We start from the raw sequence: 23,277 nt of genomic DNA, 5'->3' as shown, positions 1-23,277 counted from the left end.
TTAAATATTTTAACTTAGCAGGAAAACAAGACTGCAAGAGACCACTGTTTGAGAACATGTTACGTCAGTTCCCATTTTTTGAAAAAAAGAAACTAGATATATATAAAAAAATAAAAGTTATGATTTTTCATAAAATTATGAAATTTAGTAATCTCATCGAACTCCTAATTATCACATGACAAGAAAACTGGGTCTTTCCTGTATGACATAAACTGAAAATGAAGTCAAGTTTTCACATAAAAAAACTCTTGAATAACAAATCATTAGTAATAGAAAAAGTTTTCCAACTACAGGAATTTTGAATTATGAAGTTGATTCCTTTGGTAAGAAGCAGTTTCCTCTATTTTCTGACGGTTGAAGAAATCTCTATGATAGTGTCATGCCAGTCTGGCAGCCTCCTGTTTCTTAAGCAGTTGGTCATGCTGCTCTACACTGAGCACCATCTTGGATGACAATTCAGTGTTCACGTAATTCCAGCACGTGTATTCCGAATCCTTGGTCAATCCTCGAAGTTGATCTGGTCACCTTGATACCATATGCTAGTAGGGATCTTGAATCGGTTGAATTACAGCACCATTACATTGCAGAACCTATCAGGACCATTCAATGTACACCTAAAGGGAACTAACAAAACAGCTTCTTGGAACACATTCAGGCATCAGGACATATCGTTAACAACATTAAGATTTTATACACGTGCGACACAAAAAAAATAATGAAAGATATGGGGGTTCTTCACAACAGTCCGCCTGTAAACATAGACAAAGGCTCATCAATTTTATAATAATAATAATAATAATAAAATAACCCATGGCTCGACAGCCCTCGAAAGGGCCTGGGCCTATCTCCCTGCTGCCAGTCTCCCTCCAACAATCCTACCTAGAGGTGTGGAGTTCTTCAACCAGTAATGGGGTGACGTGTGGTTAGCACATCCCAGCCGTTGTAGGAGATTTCCGAGACTGGGTTGCGGTACTCACTCGCAGGCCCCCAATTTCCTCACGGTGGTGGGTTGCCACCGGCCCTATACACAGGACGAGAACCCAGGTGGACTCGAACCCATGCCGCCCTGCAGTCTGAGCCCAAAGCATAGCACCTTAGACCGCATGGGCACGGAGGACAACTTATCACTTTTGGCAACCAGTTATAAAGAAAAATAAAATCTAACACAAAAGAATTTGTGAAAGACTTTCCATATATCCTTACTTCGAAATCTAGGTGCATGCTTTATATTGTAGGAACTGTTTATTTTGTTTCTAGTTTGAAAATCCCAGCAATAATTCTAAATCGCATTGTATATAGATGCAGCTTAAATTACAGAGATATTATAGTAAATACACCAATGTTGTCAATATTATTGAATGTTGAAGTTAAATGACATCCATAATAAATTGTTTCATACCTGGAGAGTGTAAGTATTTGATCATAAACGTCTTGCTCTTCTTTGCTTAACTGCACTTTCAAATCGTGAAACTGTCGGGACGGAAGATCTTGAAGGTGTCCCTTCTGTTGCAACTGTTCCTTAGTTCGTCTCAGCATAATGCTTTTCATCACAGTATTCAACCGTCTCATACCTTCAGCACTCTTGTTGTTTACATACCTAATCCATACCTGTAAAGAAAATATACAATTTCTACAATCTCTGATGTTCTTTGTGATAATTTCATGAAATGCATTGATTATGGTATCAAATGAAAAATTCTAGTTATATTATTATCACTATTACACATGGACTTTCTACTTCTATATCAAGGTGTTCACATTTATTTATCAAAACCAAATTACCGGACTTTGTTAAGTACTTTTAAATAATTTTGTATACCATTTTATGATGATTTAATATACTAATAAATAGGGATGTGACGAAGCTGAAAATTTACCGATGCTGATGTACTCACCGATAATGATGCAGATATTTAACTGGTTCCAATACATAAGTTTATTCAACAGAAATGGGGATGTGACGAAGCTGAAAATTTACCGATGCTGATGTACTCACCGATAATGATGCAGATATTTAACTGGTTCCAATACATAAGATTATTCAACAGAAATGGGATGTTATTTTCAGCATGACAAAAATAAATTTGCTATGTACATTTCTATTGCATATCATATGTATATACATATTTATTTTCAAGATTACATCTAAAAAAAAGTGGTTATATGAACCTTTAGGAAGAACATAGATTCTCAAGAGATTTAACATTAGAACACAAGCAGTTGTTTGAAATGCAAAATGAATTCCTGTTCTTAATGTTATAAATGTAATACTGCTAGATTCAACTTCAGAAACACAAGTTTTTGAAGCACTTCTAAAAGTAACATACTTCTTCTCTTATTGCAAATCTGTCCAGCTACACTGAACACTCGTTCACTGAATACTAATGCAGCAGATAAGCCCTAGTATTTTCTCAGCACTTGCTTCAGGTTTGGATACTCACTTTCGAATTCCCAATACAACAGCGGATCCTGATCACGTTGAATAGTCGGTTCAGCAATGTACTGTTTTATTTCTGATTTTGAGGTAGGTTGATCCTCTGAATGAGAGTTTGCAATAATTTTATTACAAAAACTTTACAAATGATGAAGAATCATAACCTAATTTTCAATAAATATTACCAAATTAAAATACACAACTTATTAGAAGGTAAACTCTTGTATTATCTATACTGGTTTAAACATCGGATTTTTGCCGATATGTCAATTTCTGCTGATTTTCATACATCTGTAATCAGCTTCGGCACATCCCTACTAATAAATAAGCAGAGCCATGTGGTTAGCACTGTCATCTTTGATGCAAGCAGACCTTGTGGGAGCTCCAAATATTTTGGGAGTTGACTCAACACCGTGAGGACAATTGGGTTACTAGAGAGAAATAGTAGTGGACTAGTCTAGAAAGCCAGAAAACAATAGTATGGGACTTGATGTGAAAGTTTGATTTGATTTCTGTTATTTAGCATCACTTTTCTACCACTCTTAGCTAATCGTGGCAATGAGGATGAGTGATATGATGAAAAAACACTCCCAAACAACACCCATGCCCAGGCCGAGATTCGAATACAGGCCCCTGGAGTCTTAGCATGCTGTGCACAACACTACACCACAGAGGTCGGCCTGATGTGCTGGGCTCAAAAGACTGCTGTGCCACGAAATTAAGTCTAGCTAAAGTTTGAGGTGTTCAACTGTGCATGTTAATCAAATGAATCAACATTACCGAAAACAAATGACAAAGAATAACATTCCTTTACAAAATATTTCACAAAAAAGAAAAACTGAAAGGAAAACCTGAAATGTGTTTTAAATTTTCAATCCCAGCATGTGAAAAAAGCATTTAGTTTCACTGGTTCCTCCAGGTTGATGAACATTTCTACGAAATTCCCAACCTTTCTTTTACCTTTTCACTACTAAATTGATTTCCAGGTCAGTAGGAACCATGTGTATGTGAATTACAAACTAATTAATAAGAGAGCAAGTACAAAGAAACATGATTATCTTAGCCAGGAATCAAACCCTGGAGCTATTTACCTTTGGACTACATATATCACAAGTATTCCAACAAAGAGCTCCTGACCCATATTAAAAGAAATTCAGAGAATATTCCCGTGACGTATGATTGTTGAAGTTGACAATACCAATTGTATTTACTGGATTGCATACAATTTGAATAAAAAAAATTGAAATCTGAAACATCACCTTGATTTACCCTGTATTTTTATTTTCTCTATTTTAACAACCTTGGGTTGCCATACTATGAATTGAAAATTTCATTTCTTCACTGCAAAATACTTTTATTCTAATTTCTATGGCTTTTGCATGTTATTCATTAAGGTTCGGCTGGAACTTTGGCTGACGCCTGGGCAGCTGTTTTCGAAATTTTCACTCTTTTTTAAAAACCGCTACAATCTAAAAAATTGCATATGCTTAGAATTACTTCTAGAGCATTCACGTGAATCTTTGTATGGTTTGCTTTCGCTATTGTCTACATATTTACAATAGTTTTGTGGATGTGTAAGCCTTTTAAACTATTGATATTATCTAGACAACATTGAAAGCAAACCACAAAGATTCACATGAATGCTCTAGAAGGAATTCTAAGCATATGTTATTTTTCATATTATAGCGGTTTTTCAAAAGGAGTGTAAATGTTGGATAAAGCTGCCCTGGAATCAGCCAAAGGTCCACATAAATTTAATTTATGGGTGCATTCTGGGGTGTTTCGGACCACCGTGCATTGCTGACATATCTATAATTTCAGGTTAATTTGGGCGTGATGTTAGTGAAAGAAAAATAATTAATATTTTAATTACTTGGTAGTCATTAAAGGGCGAACACTTCAAGAAGCAAAGCAAAGCAAAGAGATCGAGCTCTTTGTTGTGAATTGGTGTACCAGTGAGAGCCCATCGATACATTCCTTTTAGGTTGCATACGGCTTGTGTTGTTTGGCTGCGATGATTCCTTACAACATGAGCCTCATCGAGAATAATTCTATCCCAGCATATTTGATGCAGCACGCCCTGGAAATAAAGAAAAGGTTTTTCATGTTTAAAATCCCAAACACAAGATTAATCATGAAAACAATATACATGTATAAATCTAGAGAAAAATCAGGGATACATAGTACAGGGTGAGTCAAAAGTCCCTGACCACCCCTTATAAAATGAAAGGCAGTGTAGATTGTAGCAATTGGTCATGGTAGTAATATGTTAGGCCTAGGGGGAAACTTTTTGGTGCATGTCATGAAAACGTCTGCCATCTTGGACCCACCTTCATTTCTTTAAATGGGAAGGGGGCATGTGGGGTATGGTTTTGGGCTAGCATTTTACCAGGAGTTCAGTGTAGAAATCAGATTTATGAAAACTTTAAAGATAAGGAAGTTATGGGCATATGAAAGTGAAAATTATGTATCATTTGCAGGTGCTGAACCATGCCATTGGCCAAGGCCGAATGAATCGAGATCATCAAGCTGTTGGGGGGCAGAAGTGCCCGTGCTGTAGCTCGTGATTTCAACGAACTGAACCCATTGTCCCACGTTACAGTGTCCCAATTTTTGACCAGGTTCGAAGAGAGCTGTATAGTCCAGGACAGGCCACGATCTGGCAGGCCCAGAACTGCCACTGACGAAGGAACAGCTACGGCAGTGCTAGCATTGTTTACCAAGTCACCACAGTGCAGCACACTTCAAATGTCTGTGCATTGTGGTGTCAGCCAGTTTCATTTGCAGGGTGTTAAAGATGGTTAAGTGGTACCCATACAAACTGCAGCTGCAGCACAATCTCTCCGAGGACGACCCAGATAGAACATTTGACGGAAGATGGCAGCTTCCCCTCATATTTTCAGCAGGATGGGGCACCACCTCATTATGGGTGACAGATTCTTCACTATCTGCCCCTCCAGTTCCCTGGTCTATGGATTGATCGACGTGGGCCAGTGGAATGGCCTCCACGATCACCAGATTTGACCCCACTCGATTTTTACATGTGGGGTCATTTGAAGTCAATCGTGTATGCCGAAAAGATTCGGGGTGTGTGTTACTTGGAGCAATGGATACTGGATGCCTGTGTACAAATCACACCTGAAATATTGCTCCATGTCCACATGGCATGGGGGAACCGTCTCAACATGTGCATAGCACAAGGAGGCAGCATATTGAACACATTGTGTAACTTTCATATGCCCATAATTTCCTTATCATTCAAGTTTTCTTAAATCTGAATTCACCACTGAATTCCTGGTGACTAGCCCAAAACCATACCCCATATGCCCCATTTAAAGAAATGAAGTTGGGTCCAAGATAGCGGACGTTGTCATGACATGCACCAAAAAGTTTCCCCCTAGGCCTAACATACCAGGTATCCAAAAAAGTTCATGCTGCTGGAACAAAAAGTGAAAGTCAAACGGTATGTGTCGGTAACCCTATCTGGATGACGTCAAAAGTTTACATTCCCGGCAACCGTCAGTCAGTGCAGAGTTGGGAGGCATGTCGGTCGCATAGACAGCAGGTCTGTAGGAACTACAATCCTGAAGGGAACATGTCAGTGTCAAAGGAAGTTTTACGGCCATGTTTACTGTATGAGTTCAAATTGGGCAGCAATGCTGCAGCCACTGGTCGAAATATATGCTCCGCGTTTGGAGAGGCATCAGTGAGTGAGCGCACAGCGCGAAAGTGGTTCAGTCGCTTTGCATTGGGCGATGAGAGCCTCCAGGACAAACCTCGAGCTGGACGCCCTGCCACTATCGACGAAGCCCTGCCGAAGGAGACCATAGAGCGCGATCCACAGCAAACGTGCAAAGAACTTGCACAAGGGTTTGGAGTGTGGGAGGAAACCATTCGATTGCATCTGCACAACCTCGGGAAGACCTGGAAGCTCAGTAAGTGGGTTCCTCATGTTTTGTCCGAGGAAAACAAACGCCAGCGGCTCACCATTTGCGCATCATTGTTGTCACGCCACAAGAAACCCCATTCCTGGACCAGATATTGACATGTGACGAGAAATGGGTGTTATACAGTAACTGCAAAAGAAAACATCATTGGTCATCCATCCCCTGGTTCTGTTGCATTGACTCCCAAAGAAAACATTCATCAACAGAAGGTTCTGCTCTGTGTTTGGTGGACCAGCACTGGTGTTGTGCACTTTGAATTCCTAGAGCATGGCAAAACCATCACATCCGAGGTGTACTCATCCCAGTTGCAAAGGATTGCAGCTGCACTGCGTCCGAAGCAGCCAGCACTAGTCAACAGGAAAGGAGTGATCCTTCTTCAAGACAACGCTAGACCTCAGACGGCGAAAGCGACCAAGAAGGTAATCAACACACTTGGTTGGGAAATTTTACCTCATCCTCCTTACTCCCAGGGCATTGCCCCATCCGACTTTCACTTGTTTTTGGCCATGGATAACCATTTGCAGGAGCAACAGTTCCGAAACCGAGATGATGTCACGCAGGTCATAGGACAATTTTTTGCTTCTAGGGACCAGAACTTTTACAAACGCAGGATTTATAAGCTTGTATCTCATTGGGAACATGTAATTGAAGCTGAAGGAGCTTATTTTGCTGAATAAAACACGTTTGCCAGAAATTACAGAGTCTTTATTTCTCACTGCAATATATGTCATGAACTTTTTTGGATACCTGGTAATACTACCATAACCAATTGCTGCAATCTACACTGCCTTTCATTTTATAAGGGGTGGTCAGGGACTTTTGACTCACCCTGTAGTTTACAATTTAGCTATAAATGCACGTATGTGGAACAAACTAAATTTCCTGTAAAAGAAAGTGTAAAAGAAAGAACTTTGGAATATTTTAGACATATTTAGAAAGGAGAGAAATGTTCACGTTTTTCAAGATATGTAACAAACAAAATGCAACATACTTCTGCACCTAACAAATATGAAATTGATGGCAGTGCTAATAAGAAACGTACTAGGCATTGGCATTGTAAACACAAAAAAATATTTTAAATGATAATCAATTTGGAAGCCGTATTTCACCTAAGTACCAACAGCCATGTGTTTTGTCAACAGCCAACATCTTGGAGCTAATAGAACAAACTGTGTAATATAAAAATGTTATTTTTGCACTATTAAATATCATTCCCTTAAAAATTACTATGAATGGGGCAGATTGTCAAAAGCTAAAATTCATTTTAAGTGCACTTTATGATCAGATAAACTAATTGGGACTGGACTTGCACTTAAAAGTGAGATCCAAACGAGTATGCAATGCATTTCCACTGGATATTGTATCTGTGGCCCCTAGACTGTACAATTCCTTGTAACATCTAAACATACTACCTAAGTTCCAATATTTAGCCCATATCACAAAAAATATACTAAATTAATAAACCATTAACAAGCCAATAGTAATGGAATCTAGTCTCAAAAGTCACAAAGCAGCAGTGATGGGAGTTTGTATGCTGACCCAACATAACGCAACTTGACAAGCGCTGTTATATTACAGATTTTAGTTTCTACGTTCCAAGGAAAAACTAAATGGTTCGTCCAACTCCTTAATTAATGTACATAACCAGTTGACAGCAATGTGTTGTGCATTAGAAAAACAAACTGAATGTATAAATTGTTACGTCACAAAAATGCAGTATATGGATTATGCCTTAACCTTTAGCCGCCGGAGCTCTCGCATGCCTGTATTCTCATTCAAGCCAGTGCATTTTCAAGAATGCGCTTTTTAAACTTGCCACGAAGTACAAAAAAAATTGTATCTCAAGAACTAATTGTCATAGACAGATGAAATATATTTTGTTATCTTTCTTAAAGAAAGGGCTTTTAGCGGAGCTAAACTTTATACATTGCGAGTCCCAATAATTAATGTTAAACGAAGAAGAAAGTTGAATTTTCTTTAAAAGGTTGGCATACCCCCTCAATAGATCGAACAGAATGAAAAAAATGTAGTATGTAGCGGTGGTAGATTGCTACAACTGTGTAAAGTTTTGATGAAATCTGAGTGATACTTCTTGGGTAAAAAAATAATAACCTTATATAAAGCAGCAGTGTTGACAGCTTCGGGACAATATCCGGAATTTCGCTTCTAGAATTGGCCCTATGGACGCTGGATGCACCAAATTTGGAGGAAAGCATGACAAAATACCACTCTATAAGCATATGTCATGCACGTGCCGCAACTTTGAAAAAAAAGAGGAAATTACAAGGTTCGGAAATTTTGCGTAATTACGGAAAGAAATCCCTCTACAGTGGAAAGAATCCATAATTGTTCCGGTGTTTAAAAAAGGTGATAAAATGAACTGCAATAATTACCGTGGAATTTCTCTACTCTCAACAACATATAAAATATTATCTAACATTCTTTTAATAAGACTAACCCCATATGCTAATGAAATTATAGGTGATTATCAATGTGGATTTAAACGTAACAGATCAACTACAGATCAAATTTTTCACATTAGATAGACACTCGAAAAAAAAAGTGGGAATATAATCAAAATGTCCATCAGCTATTCATTGATTTCAAAAAAGCATATGATTCGGTCAAAACAGATAAATTATATAATATATTAGTAGAGTTTGGAATACCTAAGAAGCTTGTTAGTATGATAAAAGTATGCACCAGTGAAACAAAGTAAAATTCGTGTGGATATTAATGTGTCTGACAAATTTACAATTCATGATAGGTTAAAACAAGGAGATGCATTATCTCCATTGCTCTTTAATTTTGCCTTAGAATATGCTGTTAGGAAGGTAAAAGAAACTAAAGAAGGACTAAAATTAAATGGCGTGACTCAGTTGTTAGCATATGCAGATGATGTAGACTTACTGGGGGATGATGTGAATACAATTAAGAATAATGCAAAAATATTTTTCAAAACTGCTAAAGAGATAGGTTTGGAAGTTAACAAAGAGAAAACTAAATATATGCTTACAGGCCGAAACCAAGTGTTAGGTAATAATCAAAATCTAATTATTGATAACAACTCGTTTGAACCAGTTTCCAAATTCAAATACTTAGGAGTAATATTAACAAATGAAAATTCTATTAAAGAGGAAATAAAAAGTAGGGTTAATTCAGGAAATGCATGTTACTTCTATCTTCATAAACTTTTGTCTTCTCGTTTTATATTTAAGAAACTAAAAGTTAAAATATACAAAACAGTAATTTTGCCTGTAGTATTATATGGACGTGAAACTTGGTCCCTTACATTGAAAGAGGAACATAAATTGAGAGTATTTGAAAATAAGATCCTTAGGAAAATCTTTGGACCTAAAAGGGATGAGGAGACAGGTGAGTGGAGAAGGTTACATAATTTAGAACTACATAATTTGTATTCATGTCCAGATATTATTAGATTAATTAAATCAAGAAGACTTAGGTGGGCAGGCCATGTGGCACGAATGGGAGAGGATAGAGGAGTTTTTAGGATTCTTGTTGATAAACCTGATGGTAAGAGACCTATAGGAAGGCCAAGACAAAGATGGAGGGACACTGTTGAGATAGACCTAAAGGAAATCGGTAGGGATGGAAAAGAGTATATAGATCTTGCTCAAGATAGGGACAGATGGAAGGCCTGTGTTGCTGCAGCCATGAACCTTCGGGTTTAAGAAGGCTACAAAGTTAGTTAGTTAGTTAGAATGTATTGTTTTGTAATTACAATATATAATACTTTTATATATAAACTAATGAACAAAAAAGACAGAACTGAAATACAGAGTATAGTTTTAAAGAAACGACGTGTTAATTGCTACCATGTGCTAACACATGGTCAGGCCAAATTTTGACAATCGGGCCTTTGCCCCCACATCCCCACCATAATTCTTATTTGTCAGACGTAGCTTAAAATGTTGCTTTTTTACTCATTCTTGCTTGTAGAATTAATTCTTTTCAAAAAGATGCAGTAGTTTGTTAGAAATCACTCATAGTAATATGGTGGTAGCAATGGGAAACGAAGGGAAACAAAGAACTTTTTCAAACTTCGCTTGTTAATAGCAATATCAATGGATGTATTGTTTTGTAATTCACATGTCATACCTTTGCATGTATACTAAAAGTTAAAAAAAGACAGAACTGGAATATCGTGTGTAGTTTTTGAGAAATTGCATGCTAATTTCTGCCGTGCGCTGCTAGTTGAAATACACCATCCGGCGTTAAGTGGTTCACACGTTGATCTACCGTCAGGTAGCTAAAGGTTAATGTTCCCAAAATTACAAGAAATTGAATTAAACTGTAGCCTATTTACAGAACGTTTGGATCTATAGAGTACTTATTTATCTCTACTAACCTAAGTGAGACCAGGCTTGTAAAATAATATACCATAACTGCTATTATTGCTATTTGGTCTGAATATTGGAACATCTCATTCTTCAAAGGTAAATTATTATTAATGCATTTATATTTATACTTCTCCAAACAAATAGTGAAACAAGATCAATTCATCTTATTAACTTATTAACAGTGTTCTATATTTATATGGCATACCTTCTTTCCATCTGCACATTCGTCACCAGAATCCTGCAAATCATTCTTGTTCTTCTTCTTAGGGATTGATCCAGCTTCTCGAAGTATCAGGTTGTATGTAGTTATTACTATATCGTGTTTCGCAACCCTGTAAATTTATACATATTATATGCTTATCCATACATATATTTGTTATGTCAGTCTTCCAGTTCACTGCAGATTTATAATGACAAGAAATACTTCCAAAAAATGTCAATCCGAGGATGAGCTAATACTACTACATTTACTTACACACATTGCTGTCAATACAATTTTTGGACAATCTGTTAAGTTATAAAAGCTACAGCATGTTTCAAAAGTCACCTTAACTTGAATAACTTATAATATGAAAACTGTGAGATATATTCACATCAGGAATTTTGAATTACAAAGCCACATCCATTAAATCTTTCAGTGCATTGTCAGTTTACTGTATATAAGAAATTCTAGAAATTAAATTAACATCTCAATGATTTTCTCCAGAATGGCTCTTTCAGGAGAGAAAAACATGTTTAGAAAATGCTCCAGGGTCATAATAAAAAAAACTGTGTTAATGTGTCATTTAGAACCAATAGGGGTAATGTGTAGCACTTTATGCATATTGCAATATTATGGGCAGAATGGAAAATTAAACCTTTAGAGGCATATAATAACAGGATTCCAAACCTTTTGGCAGAAACAAATTTCCTGGCATTTCCAGTTTTTTTCAAGTATATTTCCAGATTACTCTCTAATGTTCTAGCTTATTCTAACACTGTTAATAGGATATTCTCTTTAGTGAAAATATCAAAGTAATGGCTCCAGTTGCAACGAACATTTCAATGCATTTTTCTTTTACTTACAAACACTTGTGTCAAATTAGAAGAAGTCATAAATATTTGAAGAATCCATATTCCCAGACTTTTCCATGGCTTTTAAAAGCAGTCAGAATTCTAAATTAACCTATAGCGTACTGGAGCCTCTCCCACAATTTGCCTCATCAGATGGGAACTTTTCAAGTACAAAGTTTTCAAATTTGCTGTGATGTACAAAAAAATTGTAGCTCAAGAACTAATTGTCATAGAGAGATGATATTTCCACCCCAGAATAACAGGGCTCTTGTCGGAGATGAAATTCATACATTTTTTTACCTCATAATAATAAAGTCACTGTGGCCACCACAATACACTAAAGTTAAGAGTTTAAGTTCACTTTATACACAGATAGTATAATTGGGACTGGACCTACAGTTTAAATTGGGATCAGAACTACTGTGCAGTGTGCCTCCACCAGATATTGAACCCGGGAACCCTTCATTGCATAGTGATGACATTACCACTATGCCATCTGGGATGCCTCTGTAATGTAACACTGTTACATTCAAATAAATACGCACTAAGTTACATAATATTCTATTCAAACAAATCAAGGTTTATTCAACACTATTGAAAATAAATGAACAATAATAAAATACCGTAAGAATTTCATATGTACAGTATTCTAAAAAACATTACAGTTGACTTCTTGAAAACACACAGTATGTGTCTTCTTGAAAACACACAGTATGTGTCACTGTTTACCCACTTGTGCTGTAAGTTCTGATACAAAGTGATCGCCTGTCTGCTGGCACTGCAAACCCAGCACAATCTAGTGGCAAGATGGTAAAACACACTTAGAAACATAGGTGTTGCCTGTTCAAGCTTGGTGTAGTCAGTAAGAGCTACGAAAGTGTGTAAAATGGACGTCGAACAGAAGCATGAAGCAGTGGTTGCCTTGTACAAGGCAAAGAAGATGCCCACTGAGATTTTCAAGAACCTAAAACTTCTGGGTATTAACAGAATGTTTGTTTATCGCACGATCAGGTTTGCTGAGACCAATGGAATTGCTGACCGTGTTAGAAGTTGTCGTCCGCGGTCAGTCCGAACACCAGCTCTTGTGAAAGCTGTCAGGGAGCGAATTCGATGCAATCCCTGTCGCAAGAAGTCTCTCCTTGCAAAGCAGATGAACGTGTCGACAAGAACAATGTACTACATCATTAAGTAAGACCTTAGACACAAAGGTTATCGACGAACAACTGGGCATTTCCTCACAGCAGACCTAAAGTGTAAGCGACAGCGGAAAGCAAAGGCACTCTTCTGCCGGCATGGTCGAAATGGCCTCAGAAGAATTCTTTTTACGGACGAGAAAATTTTTGACGTAGAGGAATCCTATAACCGCCAGAATGATCATGTGTATGCTCGAACTGCACAAGAAGCTAAGCAGAAGAAGAAATGTGTGCAGCGTTCCCATCATCCTGCATCCATCATGGTGTGGTGGGGCGTTAGCTTTAGCTTTGAAGGCATCACACAGCTGCACTTTAGCGAGAAAGGGGTAAAAACCACTTGCAAAAGTGTATCAAGATACCATTCTAGAGCCTGTGGTGAAGCACCTCAATGAAACCTTGTTTCATGGAGAGGATTAGATATTTAATCAAGACTCGGCCCCGGCACACAAAGTGAAGACCACCCAGCGGTGGCTCAGGAACAATGTGCCCCACTTCATAGCAGCTGATGATTGGCCCTCGAGCAGTCCTGATTTGAACCCACTGGACTACAAACTCTGATCTGTGTTGGAAGGCAAGGTCTCTCAAAAGCGTCACCCTAATTTGGAAAGTCTAAAATGGACCTTGACGAAAGCAGCCGCTGAAATTCCGATGGAGGTGATCCGTGCCGCATTAGGTGCATGGTCAGACAGACTTTGGGCTTGTCTTAAGGCAAAAGGTGGCCTTTTCGAGTGAATGTTGTATCACTGTACATCTGAGAAGCACAATAAAGCTCCTTGACCTTTCAGTTGTCAACCTACATGTACTGTGTTTTATTCTTACTCCCTGGCATGTGCATCAGAACTTATGGCACAACTAGTCTTGCAGGGAAAGAGGATTTGAGTTTTTATGCTCACTTTGTACGCAGATAGGCTAACTGGGACTGGTCCTAGAGTTTAAAGTGGGATCCAAACCACTACGTACCTCCACCAGGTACCGGGATGCCTTGATTACAAGGTGACCATGTCACCACAATACCATAGGGGAGGTCACTGAGAAATAGGGTCATGGGGATCCACGTTGTTTCTTTCAGTTAGGAATTTTTCCTCACAAAAAAAGTCAACCATTAGTAAACTCGGGCAACAATGCATATCATCTACATCTAAGTCACAAACCAGTGGGTCAGCAAGATCTCTGAAATTTATAGAAAGCAGTACAGGGAAAGCAGCCCTCTTCCCCAGGGATACCAACTGTTTTATGCACTACATCATTAATGCACTTACCTCTTTGGATTTGATTCTCTATCCTTCCCATGATACACCATTGCCCGTAAAACACCATAATGACAGCGTCTTTCTATTTCCTTTTCCCATTGATTCAGGAGACTAGCCGGACAAACTAATAAGGTTGCAGATGAATGGATCAAGCCATCTAATACACAATAAAGAAAAGAGCACAACTAAACATAACTCTGAGCTAAATCAATTAAAAATAAATAAATAAATCAAAAAGTATAGCATATGGGAGTTTTCAGGTCCTGGTTTTTCAAATGTGCAGTGATTTGTGAAAGTGAATTGTACAAGGAAATACTTATTATAGAAAGTTGAAGTTGGTTTCGTTGCGTTGGTGGTCTGTAGTCTTGGGAGAACATCAGTAGTAGCGGCCATGTTTGTAAAATAAGAAAGGGAGGATTCTATTTACTACTATCTCATATAATTTAATTTTGTACTTGCAGAGCAGTGCACGCACGTTACATGGTCCTGAGTTCACATCACAACAAAGTTCATTACAATAGCGTGTTTTCTCTTTCAATCTTTACCAGCATATGACTGTGTGGAATGATGAATCACCACAATTAAAACCAACCAATTAGCAATTTGATGTGTGGCAACAATGATATTCACTGAAAGCAACATACATTTGCAGACTGACTGTGCCCATGTATAATGACAAAAATACACCCTGTCTGTTCTATTAAAAGAATCAACACCTCTTTTCAGAGGCAAAGAACGTTTTAAAAAACCAGCAACCATCACTATCAAATTAATTACAGAAGCAGATGGCAGAGAAAGGTAATATATGCTTGGTTCATCAAAAAATTAAGGCCAAAACTTATACCGGAATTAATATCAGCATAAAACATGGAATATAAAAAAGGAAAGTTAAAAATTGTACTTACGTATGTGAGTATATTGTGCCTACTGTAGAACGACGTTTCAGAGATTGACTATCTCCTTCCTCAGGTTCATATAAGAAAACTAGGTACTTGGCATAGTACTGCGTCAAAAATGTAATATGAGGATTGTGGTTAAGGGTTGGTTTAGATACATTTAAAATATTATGTTTTTGCTATTAGAAGTACGTAAAAAACATGTCGTTCCCTAAGAAAACTTGTACAATAGACCTATTCACAGGTAAAAAAGTTAAAAATCTAAAAAACCTGCATGAACCACTATGCAACTTGCAGGTTCGGCCATTCCTACCCAACTATGCATCCTAATCCACATGAAGGTCAATTCTCCACGAATGTTTCCCCTCCCCTTAATTTTCTCGTTTCCCCTTATTACGTCACAAATCCAACGTAAATTCACGTTCCTCCAGTGCAGCTTGCATAACTTCCGGAGTGACGTGGAAACCGATATTGGGTTCAATCTTCCAGGCTTTGTCCCATTTTTTGAGGAAATTGATCCACCCTTCTTCCAAATTTCCTTCGTCCCTATGAAGATTATTCTCCCCCCCCCCCTACAAATATTCGCTGTTTCATACACGTTTCTTCCTAACTTTCTCCCCTCTTTTCTAATTATCTCTTTTTTTTTTTTTGCGATTCTATGCCCACTTTCCAAAATGTGTTCTGAGAGACCCATTTTGGGAACTTTTTCCCTTATATCTTTTTCATGCTTGCTCCATCTTTTACCCATATTTCGACCCGTCTGTCCTATGTACTCCTTCCCGCATTGACATTCTATTCGATAAACCCCCTTCTGTTTTTCCGGTATTTCCCTAGTTGTCTTTCCTTTCTTATAATCGGTAAAGTATTTTTCTACATTCTTTGGTGCTTTCATCCCGCAAACGATTCCGAAATCTCTCGTTATTTTTACGATTTTTTCCCGATACGAATTTATGGTAAGGGATGCCAACGTACTTTACCTTCCTTTTTTCAATTTTTTCCCCTTCTTTTTGATCCCCTTCCTCTTTTTTGGTATCTTTCCTAATAATTTTCTGTGCTCTCCCCACAATCTTATCCATTTCTCTATTTGTATATCCGTTTTTTAATCCAGTTTTTCTTATCCACCGAATTTCGTTGTCTTTTTCTTTTCCATTATTGCATAGTCTACCGGCCCTAATAAAAAAGTTTTGGAATACGTTTTTCTTTGTTTTTTCGGGGTGCACCGATTCCTTGTTAATATATAAGTTCCCCGATAGGGGTTTATGATGTACTCCTGTTCTAATCCTATTCCCTTCTTTCAAAATACTAAGATCCAGAAAATTGATTTTTCCATCGCTTAAGTTTTCCCTAGTGAAATTTATTCTTTCATCTTGTTTTTCCAATTCTTCAAATACCTTGTTCAGTGCTACCCACTTTCCTATAATCAAGATATCATCAACGTATCTCCCATAATATTTGATACCTATTCTCGTTTTTTCCAAAGCTGCCTTCTCAATGAAGTGCATAAAAATGCTCGCTACTATACCGGAAATGGGGTTTCCCATTGCCAAGCAAAGCTGGTAAAAAGAATAAGGAAGATAAATGAGAATACCCAATATAGCATTAGGAATGCCGTAGAAGTTAAAGAAGGTATAGAATATCTGGAAATTGATGACGAGGATACAATAAGTAGTTTTGATGTTATTAACTTATACCCAAGTGTACCGAGGGGGCAGGCAGGGGATTGTTTACTAAGGTGGCTGTTAGAAAAAGGTATAGACATCCTAACTGCTTGGGAGTATGTACGATGGTATAACCTTGTAACGGTATATAACTTTTTCTACGTCAATGACAATATTTATAGACAAAAAGAAGACTTGGCAATGGGAAACCCCATTTCCGGTATAGTAGCGAGCATTTTTAAGCACTTCATTGAGAAGGCAGCTTTGGAAAAAACGAGAATAGGTATCAAATATTATGGGAGATACGTTGATGATATCTTGACCACAACCCTTAACCACAATCCTCATATTACATTTTTGACGCAGTACTATGCCAAGTACCTAGTTTTCTTATATGAACCTGAGGAAGGAGATAGTCAATCTCTGAAACGTCGTTCTACAGAAGGAACAATATACTCACATACGTAAGTACAATTTTTAACTTTCCTTTTTTTATATTCTGGATTTGTGAGTAACACGCGACTAACCTACAAAATGCTATAAAACATGGAAATCTATACATGTTTTATTAAAACACACAATGGCAATGTCATGATGAAGGTTAAACCATGAGGTTTCAACAGGAGTGTCACCAAAAGATGAGTGTGGGTGGGTTAAAGTGTTCACAAAATAAAGTGATTCCTAATCTTCCTGCCCATCCAAATAAGTTGCATGAGTAAAAAGTAATATAAAAGTAAAGTGCTCCCCTGAGCCTTGCACCACGCCATAAAGGTGTATAGGAGTGTGAAGTTTCTTGATCACGGCTGAAGGTGATGGTGATGTAATCTGCACCATGCCCCTGACTGCCTTTAACCCCCAGTTTCCTCCAGATACCCACTTAATTTGATGATGGGTGGGTGCCGGAGCTGCTTGAACAGGTGGAAAATATTCCTGTTCTTCCCTGCCAGGGATTGAATGTAATCGATCGGGGATCGGGTAATCAAATGTCCCAACAACTGAGCTACCGCAGCTGAGAGAAATGTTCAAAATCATTTAGAGTAAGAATCACACAGAGAGAGATAAAGTGAAAGATTGAGTTGGTTAAGTCCAATTTATTCACAGTAAGGCTAATCGGGACTGGACCTACGGTTTAAAGTGGGATCCCAACCACTATGTGCCTCCACCTGGACTTCTTGATTACAAGGTGACAACGCTATTACTGTGCAGATAAAGTGAAAGAACGAAAGCAATAGAGAGAAGGAAAGACAGAAAAGGAAACTGATAAAAGAAAAAAGGAAAGCAAGGAAGGAATACTCAGGGCAAGATACGATTGAAAGTAGAATTGATTGCAACACAAAACTGCCAGTGCTGTACTAAAATATTACAAACTATTTTTTAAAAAATAATCGTAGCGATAAAACAGAAAATTCTTACCTTTTTTGGACATCCAATTCTCCTTTTCTTGACTTTTCCTAGATGACTTCTCCCTATGCTCCTGCTTCCTTTGCATCACCAGAGATATCATGGTCAATGTCTTGCCTAACCCCATGTCATCAGCTGCAGAAAAGAGTATTAGTGGCATTAGTGATTTGCATGGCCCCCACAAACACAAATTTCTGACATTTTAATAAACCTAACACTAAAGTAACAATACAATATCCATTAAAATACTACTCTTTATACATCTTAGTATAATTTCTCCATACTGTATGTACATGAAGATAATCATTTTCTTGATTAATGTTTTTAAAATATCCACGTAGACAAAGATAATACCCAATGCAAAGTTCTTGTCTCTAACACTTTTTGTACAAAAGTAATGAACATTCAAAGTATTGGTTGAATGACTTTCCAGACACCCTATAGAAGAAATAGCCAATACGTATTTTCTGGCTGCTACATCACGTAAAATTACTTAGCTATTTCCAAAATACGACATTACGAACATCTAAAGTTATAATTCACTACAAGTGAAATAGTTAGCTGTTTATTGCAAACTTTTCTGCTAGAGGCACCAGCCCTGTTGTGTCCCTAAAGAATTTTGTTCGTCATCTGGTTGCCTTAAGCTTTACGTTGGAGCATGTGAAGATGGCTATTAAAACGTTACTTTCAACAAAGGTAAGAATTTCTTGTGTAAATCGATAATAAAAGTATGTTTAGCATACCTTTACGATTATGTAGCAATTCATAAGTTACTGAAAATTATATTCTCCTGAACCTAAGAATTAATATATTCAAGAGCAACGGCAGGGTAGCTCTGACGGGCTAAATATAATATGTTTATGAACAAAGAGCACTAAACTTGACGTAATTTGGGTGGTCCCTAGTTGCCATGGATCGATAATACAAAAATTCTAATTTTTACACTATGCTTTGTTTTTTTCTTGTTGTGAGTATGTATAATTCAAAGGCGGAAGTACGGTTCGGAAAAACTCTCCAAATTATAAAGAAAAATGTATTAACTGTGTCAGTGCGTTATATATTTATTATAATACACTATGACACTATGCCCTATCCGTTAATTTAATATTAACATATTTTTTTTTGTATTAAGCAGACATTTTCCCCTCATATTCTCGTCCTCCTTTCCTTGGTTACAACAATTTTAAAATTATAATTCCTGTAAATAAGAAAGCAGTAAAGATTGTGAGATATGAAGCATAATATACTTTTTTTGTAATAACTATTCTTCTCGAAAAATGTGTATGTATAAAACAGAACCAAATTTTCTAGCCATGAGGAAAAGTATCATATATCACGTAAACAAAATGAGTCAGTTATTAATAACAACTATAAAAATGAAAGTACAGTCGCGTGGAACTATTATGTATTATTCTTTACCAGATCCACAAGAATAAAGCTCTTAAATTGTGAAAATTGCAATTGACATAAACAGATGCTGTGCAAATTTTAAGGCCTTTTAAGTTCCATATCTTTCCTGTTGTTGACGATAGTCTTTTTAAAATTCTTAATGTCACAGCACTGAGTATTCATCTATGATGTTCAGATATAATTTCCGAGGATAAGATGAAATTAAACTTCCAATTTAATGTAATAGCAGCACGTTCAGCATCAAATTCCCCATGTATTTAAATGGGAGAACAACTGTACATCAAAAGCATGGGGACACAACAGGGGTGCTACCACCTATGATATTTGCTTTGAAAAGGCCCATTGGTAAAAGCCAAAACCCAAAATTTTCCGTTTGCCCCGAAGAAAGCCAGCTTCTTATCGAAATAAAAAATAAAAAAGCCTGCTTTTTTGCAACTCAAGTAATAAACCTAGTTTGAAATCGAATATAGGATACATTCTCCACTTTTAACACTGAAATCCAATTTTCATATACCGCTTTGATCTCAAAATGTGTCATTTTTATACTGAAATCTTTGTCTTTTATTCACCACAATTAAGTGGCCGTAGATATATGTTAGGAACTATTCCCAGATTTTACATTTAATTTTGTCTCTCTTTGTTCCCTGAAAAATGTAAATTGCAAAACTTACTTTTACATTACATCTCACATTCAACTGAAACACAAATGTATGAACCTCAACCACTGTTGGAATGATCCTTACCTAGAATTCCCCCAGACGGTTTCTGCTCCTCTCTCCAGAGAAGCCACGCCAGAGCATGTCGCTGGTGAGGCATTAACTTAACTTTGAGTCCAACAGGGTCGTCTGCTTCTACTTCCTCACCAGGGCAAGTTTTCAAAGAATCGTGCAAAGTTCTCAGAGCATCTGTGGTCACAGATTCAATTCTTCTCTGAGTTGCTGTAAAATAAAATAATTTTATTTTAACATAATGAAATGGTCTATATGCTCTCTCTCTAATAAGACACAAAAATCAACAAAATTCATGGAATCATGTGTTTCTCACATGAATAAAATAACAATTGACAAGTACACCGCATCTGGATCCGCCCTACTGCTGGTACCAAAGAGCAGGAGACAATGCCAAAATCTAGCACGTGGTAACAGCACACCTAGCAGTGTGCTCCATAACAGAAACAAACTAAACAATAGTACAAGATCCCAAAAATATTGCGGTAGTAACTAACTAACTCTCTAGCCTTCTTAAACCCGAAGGTTCATGGCTGCAGCAACACAGGCCTTCCATCTTTCCCTATCTTCAGCAAGTTCTATATACTCTTTTCCATCCCTACCGATTTCCCTTAGGTCCATCTCAACGTTGTCCCTCCATCTTCGTCTTGGCCTTCCTACAGGTCTCTTACAATCAGGTTTCCGAACAAGACTCCTGTAGACTCCTCTTTCCTCTCCCATTCGTGCCACATGGCCTGCCCACCTAAGTCTTCTTGATTTAATTATTCTAATAATATCTGGACATGAATACAAATTATGGAGTTCTAAATTATGTAACCTTCTCCACTCACCTGTCTCCTCATCCCTTTTAGGTCCAAAGATTTTCCTAAGGATCTTATTTTCAAATACTCTCAATTTATGTTCCTCTTTCAATGTAAGGGACCAAGTTTCACGTCCATATAATACTACAGGCAAAATTACTGTTTTGTATATTTTAACTTTTAGTTTCTTAAATATAAAACGAGAAGACAAAAGTTTATGAAGATAGAAGTAATGCATTTCCTGAATTAACCCTACTTTTTATTTCCTCTTTAATAGAATTTTCATTTGTTAATATTACTCCTAAGCATTTGAATTTGGAAACTGGTTCAAACGAGTTGTTATCAATAATTAGATTTTGATTATTACCTAACACTTGGTTTCGGCCTGTAAGCATATATTTAGTTTTCTCTTTGTTAACTTCCAAACCTATCTCTTTAGCAGTTTTGAAAAATATTTTTGCATTATTCTTAATTGTATTCACATCATTCCCCAGTAAGTCTACATCATCTGCATATGCTAACAACTGAGTCACGCCATTTAATTTTAGTCCTTCTTTAGTTTCTTTTACCTTCCTAACAGCATATTCTAAGGCAAAATTAAAGAGCAATGGAGATAATGCATCTCGTTGTTTTAACCCATCATGAATTGTAAATTTGTCAGACATATTAATACACACACGAATTTTACTTTCTGTTTCACTGGTGCATATTTTTATCATACTAACAAGCTTCTTAGGTATTCCAAACTCTACTAATATATTATATAATTTATCTCTTTTGACCGAATCATATGCTTTCTTGAAATCAATGAATAGCTGATGGACATTTTGATTATATTCCCATTTTTTTTCAAGTGTGTGTCTGATGTGAAAAATTTGATCTGTAGTTGATCTGTTACGTTTAAATCCACATTGATAATCACCTATAATTTCATTAGCATATGGGGTTAGTCTTGTTAAAAGAATGTTAGACAATATTTTGTATGTTGTTGAGAGTAGAGAAATTCCACGGTAATTATTGCAGTTCATTTTATCACCTTTTTTAAACACAGGAACAATTATGGATTCTTTCCACTGTTGAGGGATTTCTTCTTTATTCCATATTAAACAAATTAATTTATGAATTTGACATATTAATGAATTTCCACCATATTTAATTAACTCAGCTGGTATTAAATCAATGCCAGGTGCTTTGTTATTCTTTAGCCTTTTAATAGCATCTTTAACTTCAGTCAAGTTAGGTTCTGGAACTAAAGGTTCTACTGTGTGTACTTCATTTACTTCTGATTTATCTCCTACATGGACATTTAAAAGGTCATTAAAGTAGTTCTTCCATCTATTTAGAATATCGCTTGGGTCAGATAGAAAATCACAGTCTTTATCTTTTATCAAGTTTACTTTAGGTTGCCACCCCTTTCTAAACTCATTTACACCTTTATATAAATCTCTGATATTTTTATTCTTGTAATATAATTAAGCCTTGTTTCCATATTAAAACCAATAAGTTGCTGACCAAGGCAGTTTATTAAGATAAAAACAAGTGTTTTTATCTTAATAAACTGCCTTGGTCAGCAACTTATTGGTTTTTATTCTTGCTGTTTGTTTCAATTTCGTTAATTTTGCTTTTCAAGTAATCTCTTTTTTTTACTTCTAAATGTGCGGTTAACTTCTCGCTTTATTCTATTATAATTGTTTAGATTTGTATCATCAGAGTTATTTAACCACCTAAGTCTAGCCTGATTTCTTATTTCTATTAGATTATGACATTCACTATCAAACCATGGCTTACTTTTTCTCGGTTTATGGTATCCTATACTTTCTTTAGCTGCTGATTCTATTGCATTACGTATGTGCTCCCAATTCTTATTTACGTCTGTTTCATTTATATTTTCATCATCATTTAAATCCTGCAAAATATCAAATCTATTTGACAGTTTAATTTGGTAATCTTTCTAATGGTCACTGGCACAGTCAGCACCTCTATGTGTACGAACGTCAATTATGCTAGTATGCCTTCTCTTATCAATGAGAATATGATTTATCTGATTATGAGTTTTACTATCTGGAGAAGACCAGGTACATTTATGGATATCTTTATGTTTAAAAGTGGTACTTTTCACAATTAAATTCTTTGAGGTTGCAAAAGT

General features: G+C 36.7%; 1 protein-coding gene across 1 annotated transcript in view; it reads right to left on the bottom strand.

Moving 5' to 3' along the window:
- The window catches only part of lds (transcription termination factor lodestar), a 62,777-nt gene that overhangs the window by 14,570 nt on the left and 24,930 nt on the right, over positions 1-23,277 (bottom strand). Inside the window, exons 7-12 of the mRNA XM_083137927.1 lie at positions 20,347-20,541; positions 18,206-18,328; positions 14,248-14,395; positions 10,948-11,074; positions 4,308-4,514; positions 1,400-1,608 (exon numbers count right to left, since the gene is read on the bottom strand). Coding sequence (XP_082994053.1) covers positions 1,400-1,608; positions 4,308-4,514; positions 10,948-11,074; positions 14,248-14,395; positions 18,206-18,328; positions 20,347-20,541 — 1,009 coding nt within the window. The remainder of the gene's footprint in view (positions 1-1,399; positions 1,609-4,307; positions 4,515-10,947; positions 11,075-14,247; positions 14,396-18,205; positions 18,329-20,346; positions 20,542-23,277) is intronic.

The sequence above is a fragment of the Lepisma saccharinum genome, chromosome 16, assembly GCF_977018435.1.
Source record: "Lepisma saccharinum chromosome 16, izLepSacc3.1, whole genome shotgun sequence".
Lineage (NCBI taxonomy): Eukaryota > Metazoa > Arthropoda > Insecta > Zygentoma > Lepismatidae > Lepisma > Lepisma saccharinum.
This window is presented reverse-complemented; position numbering and strand designations above follow the sequence as displayed.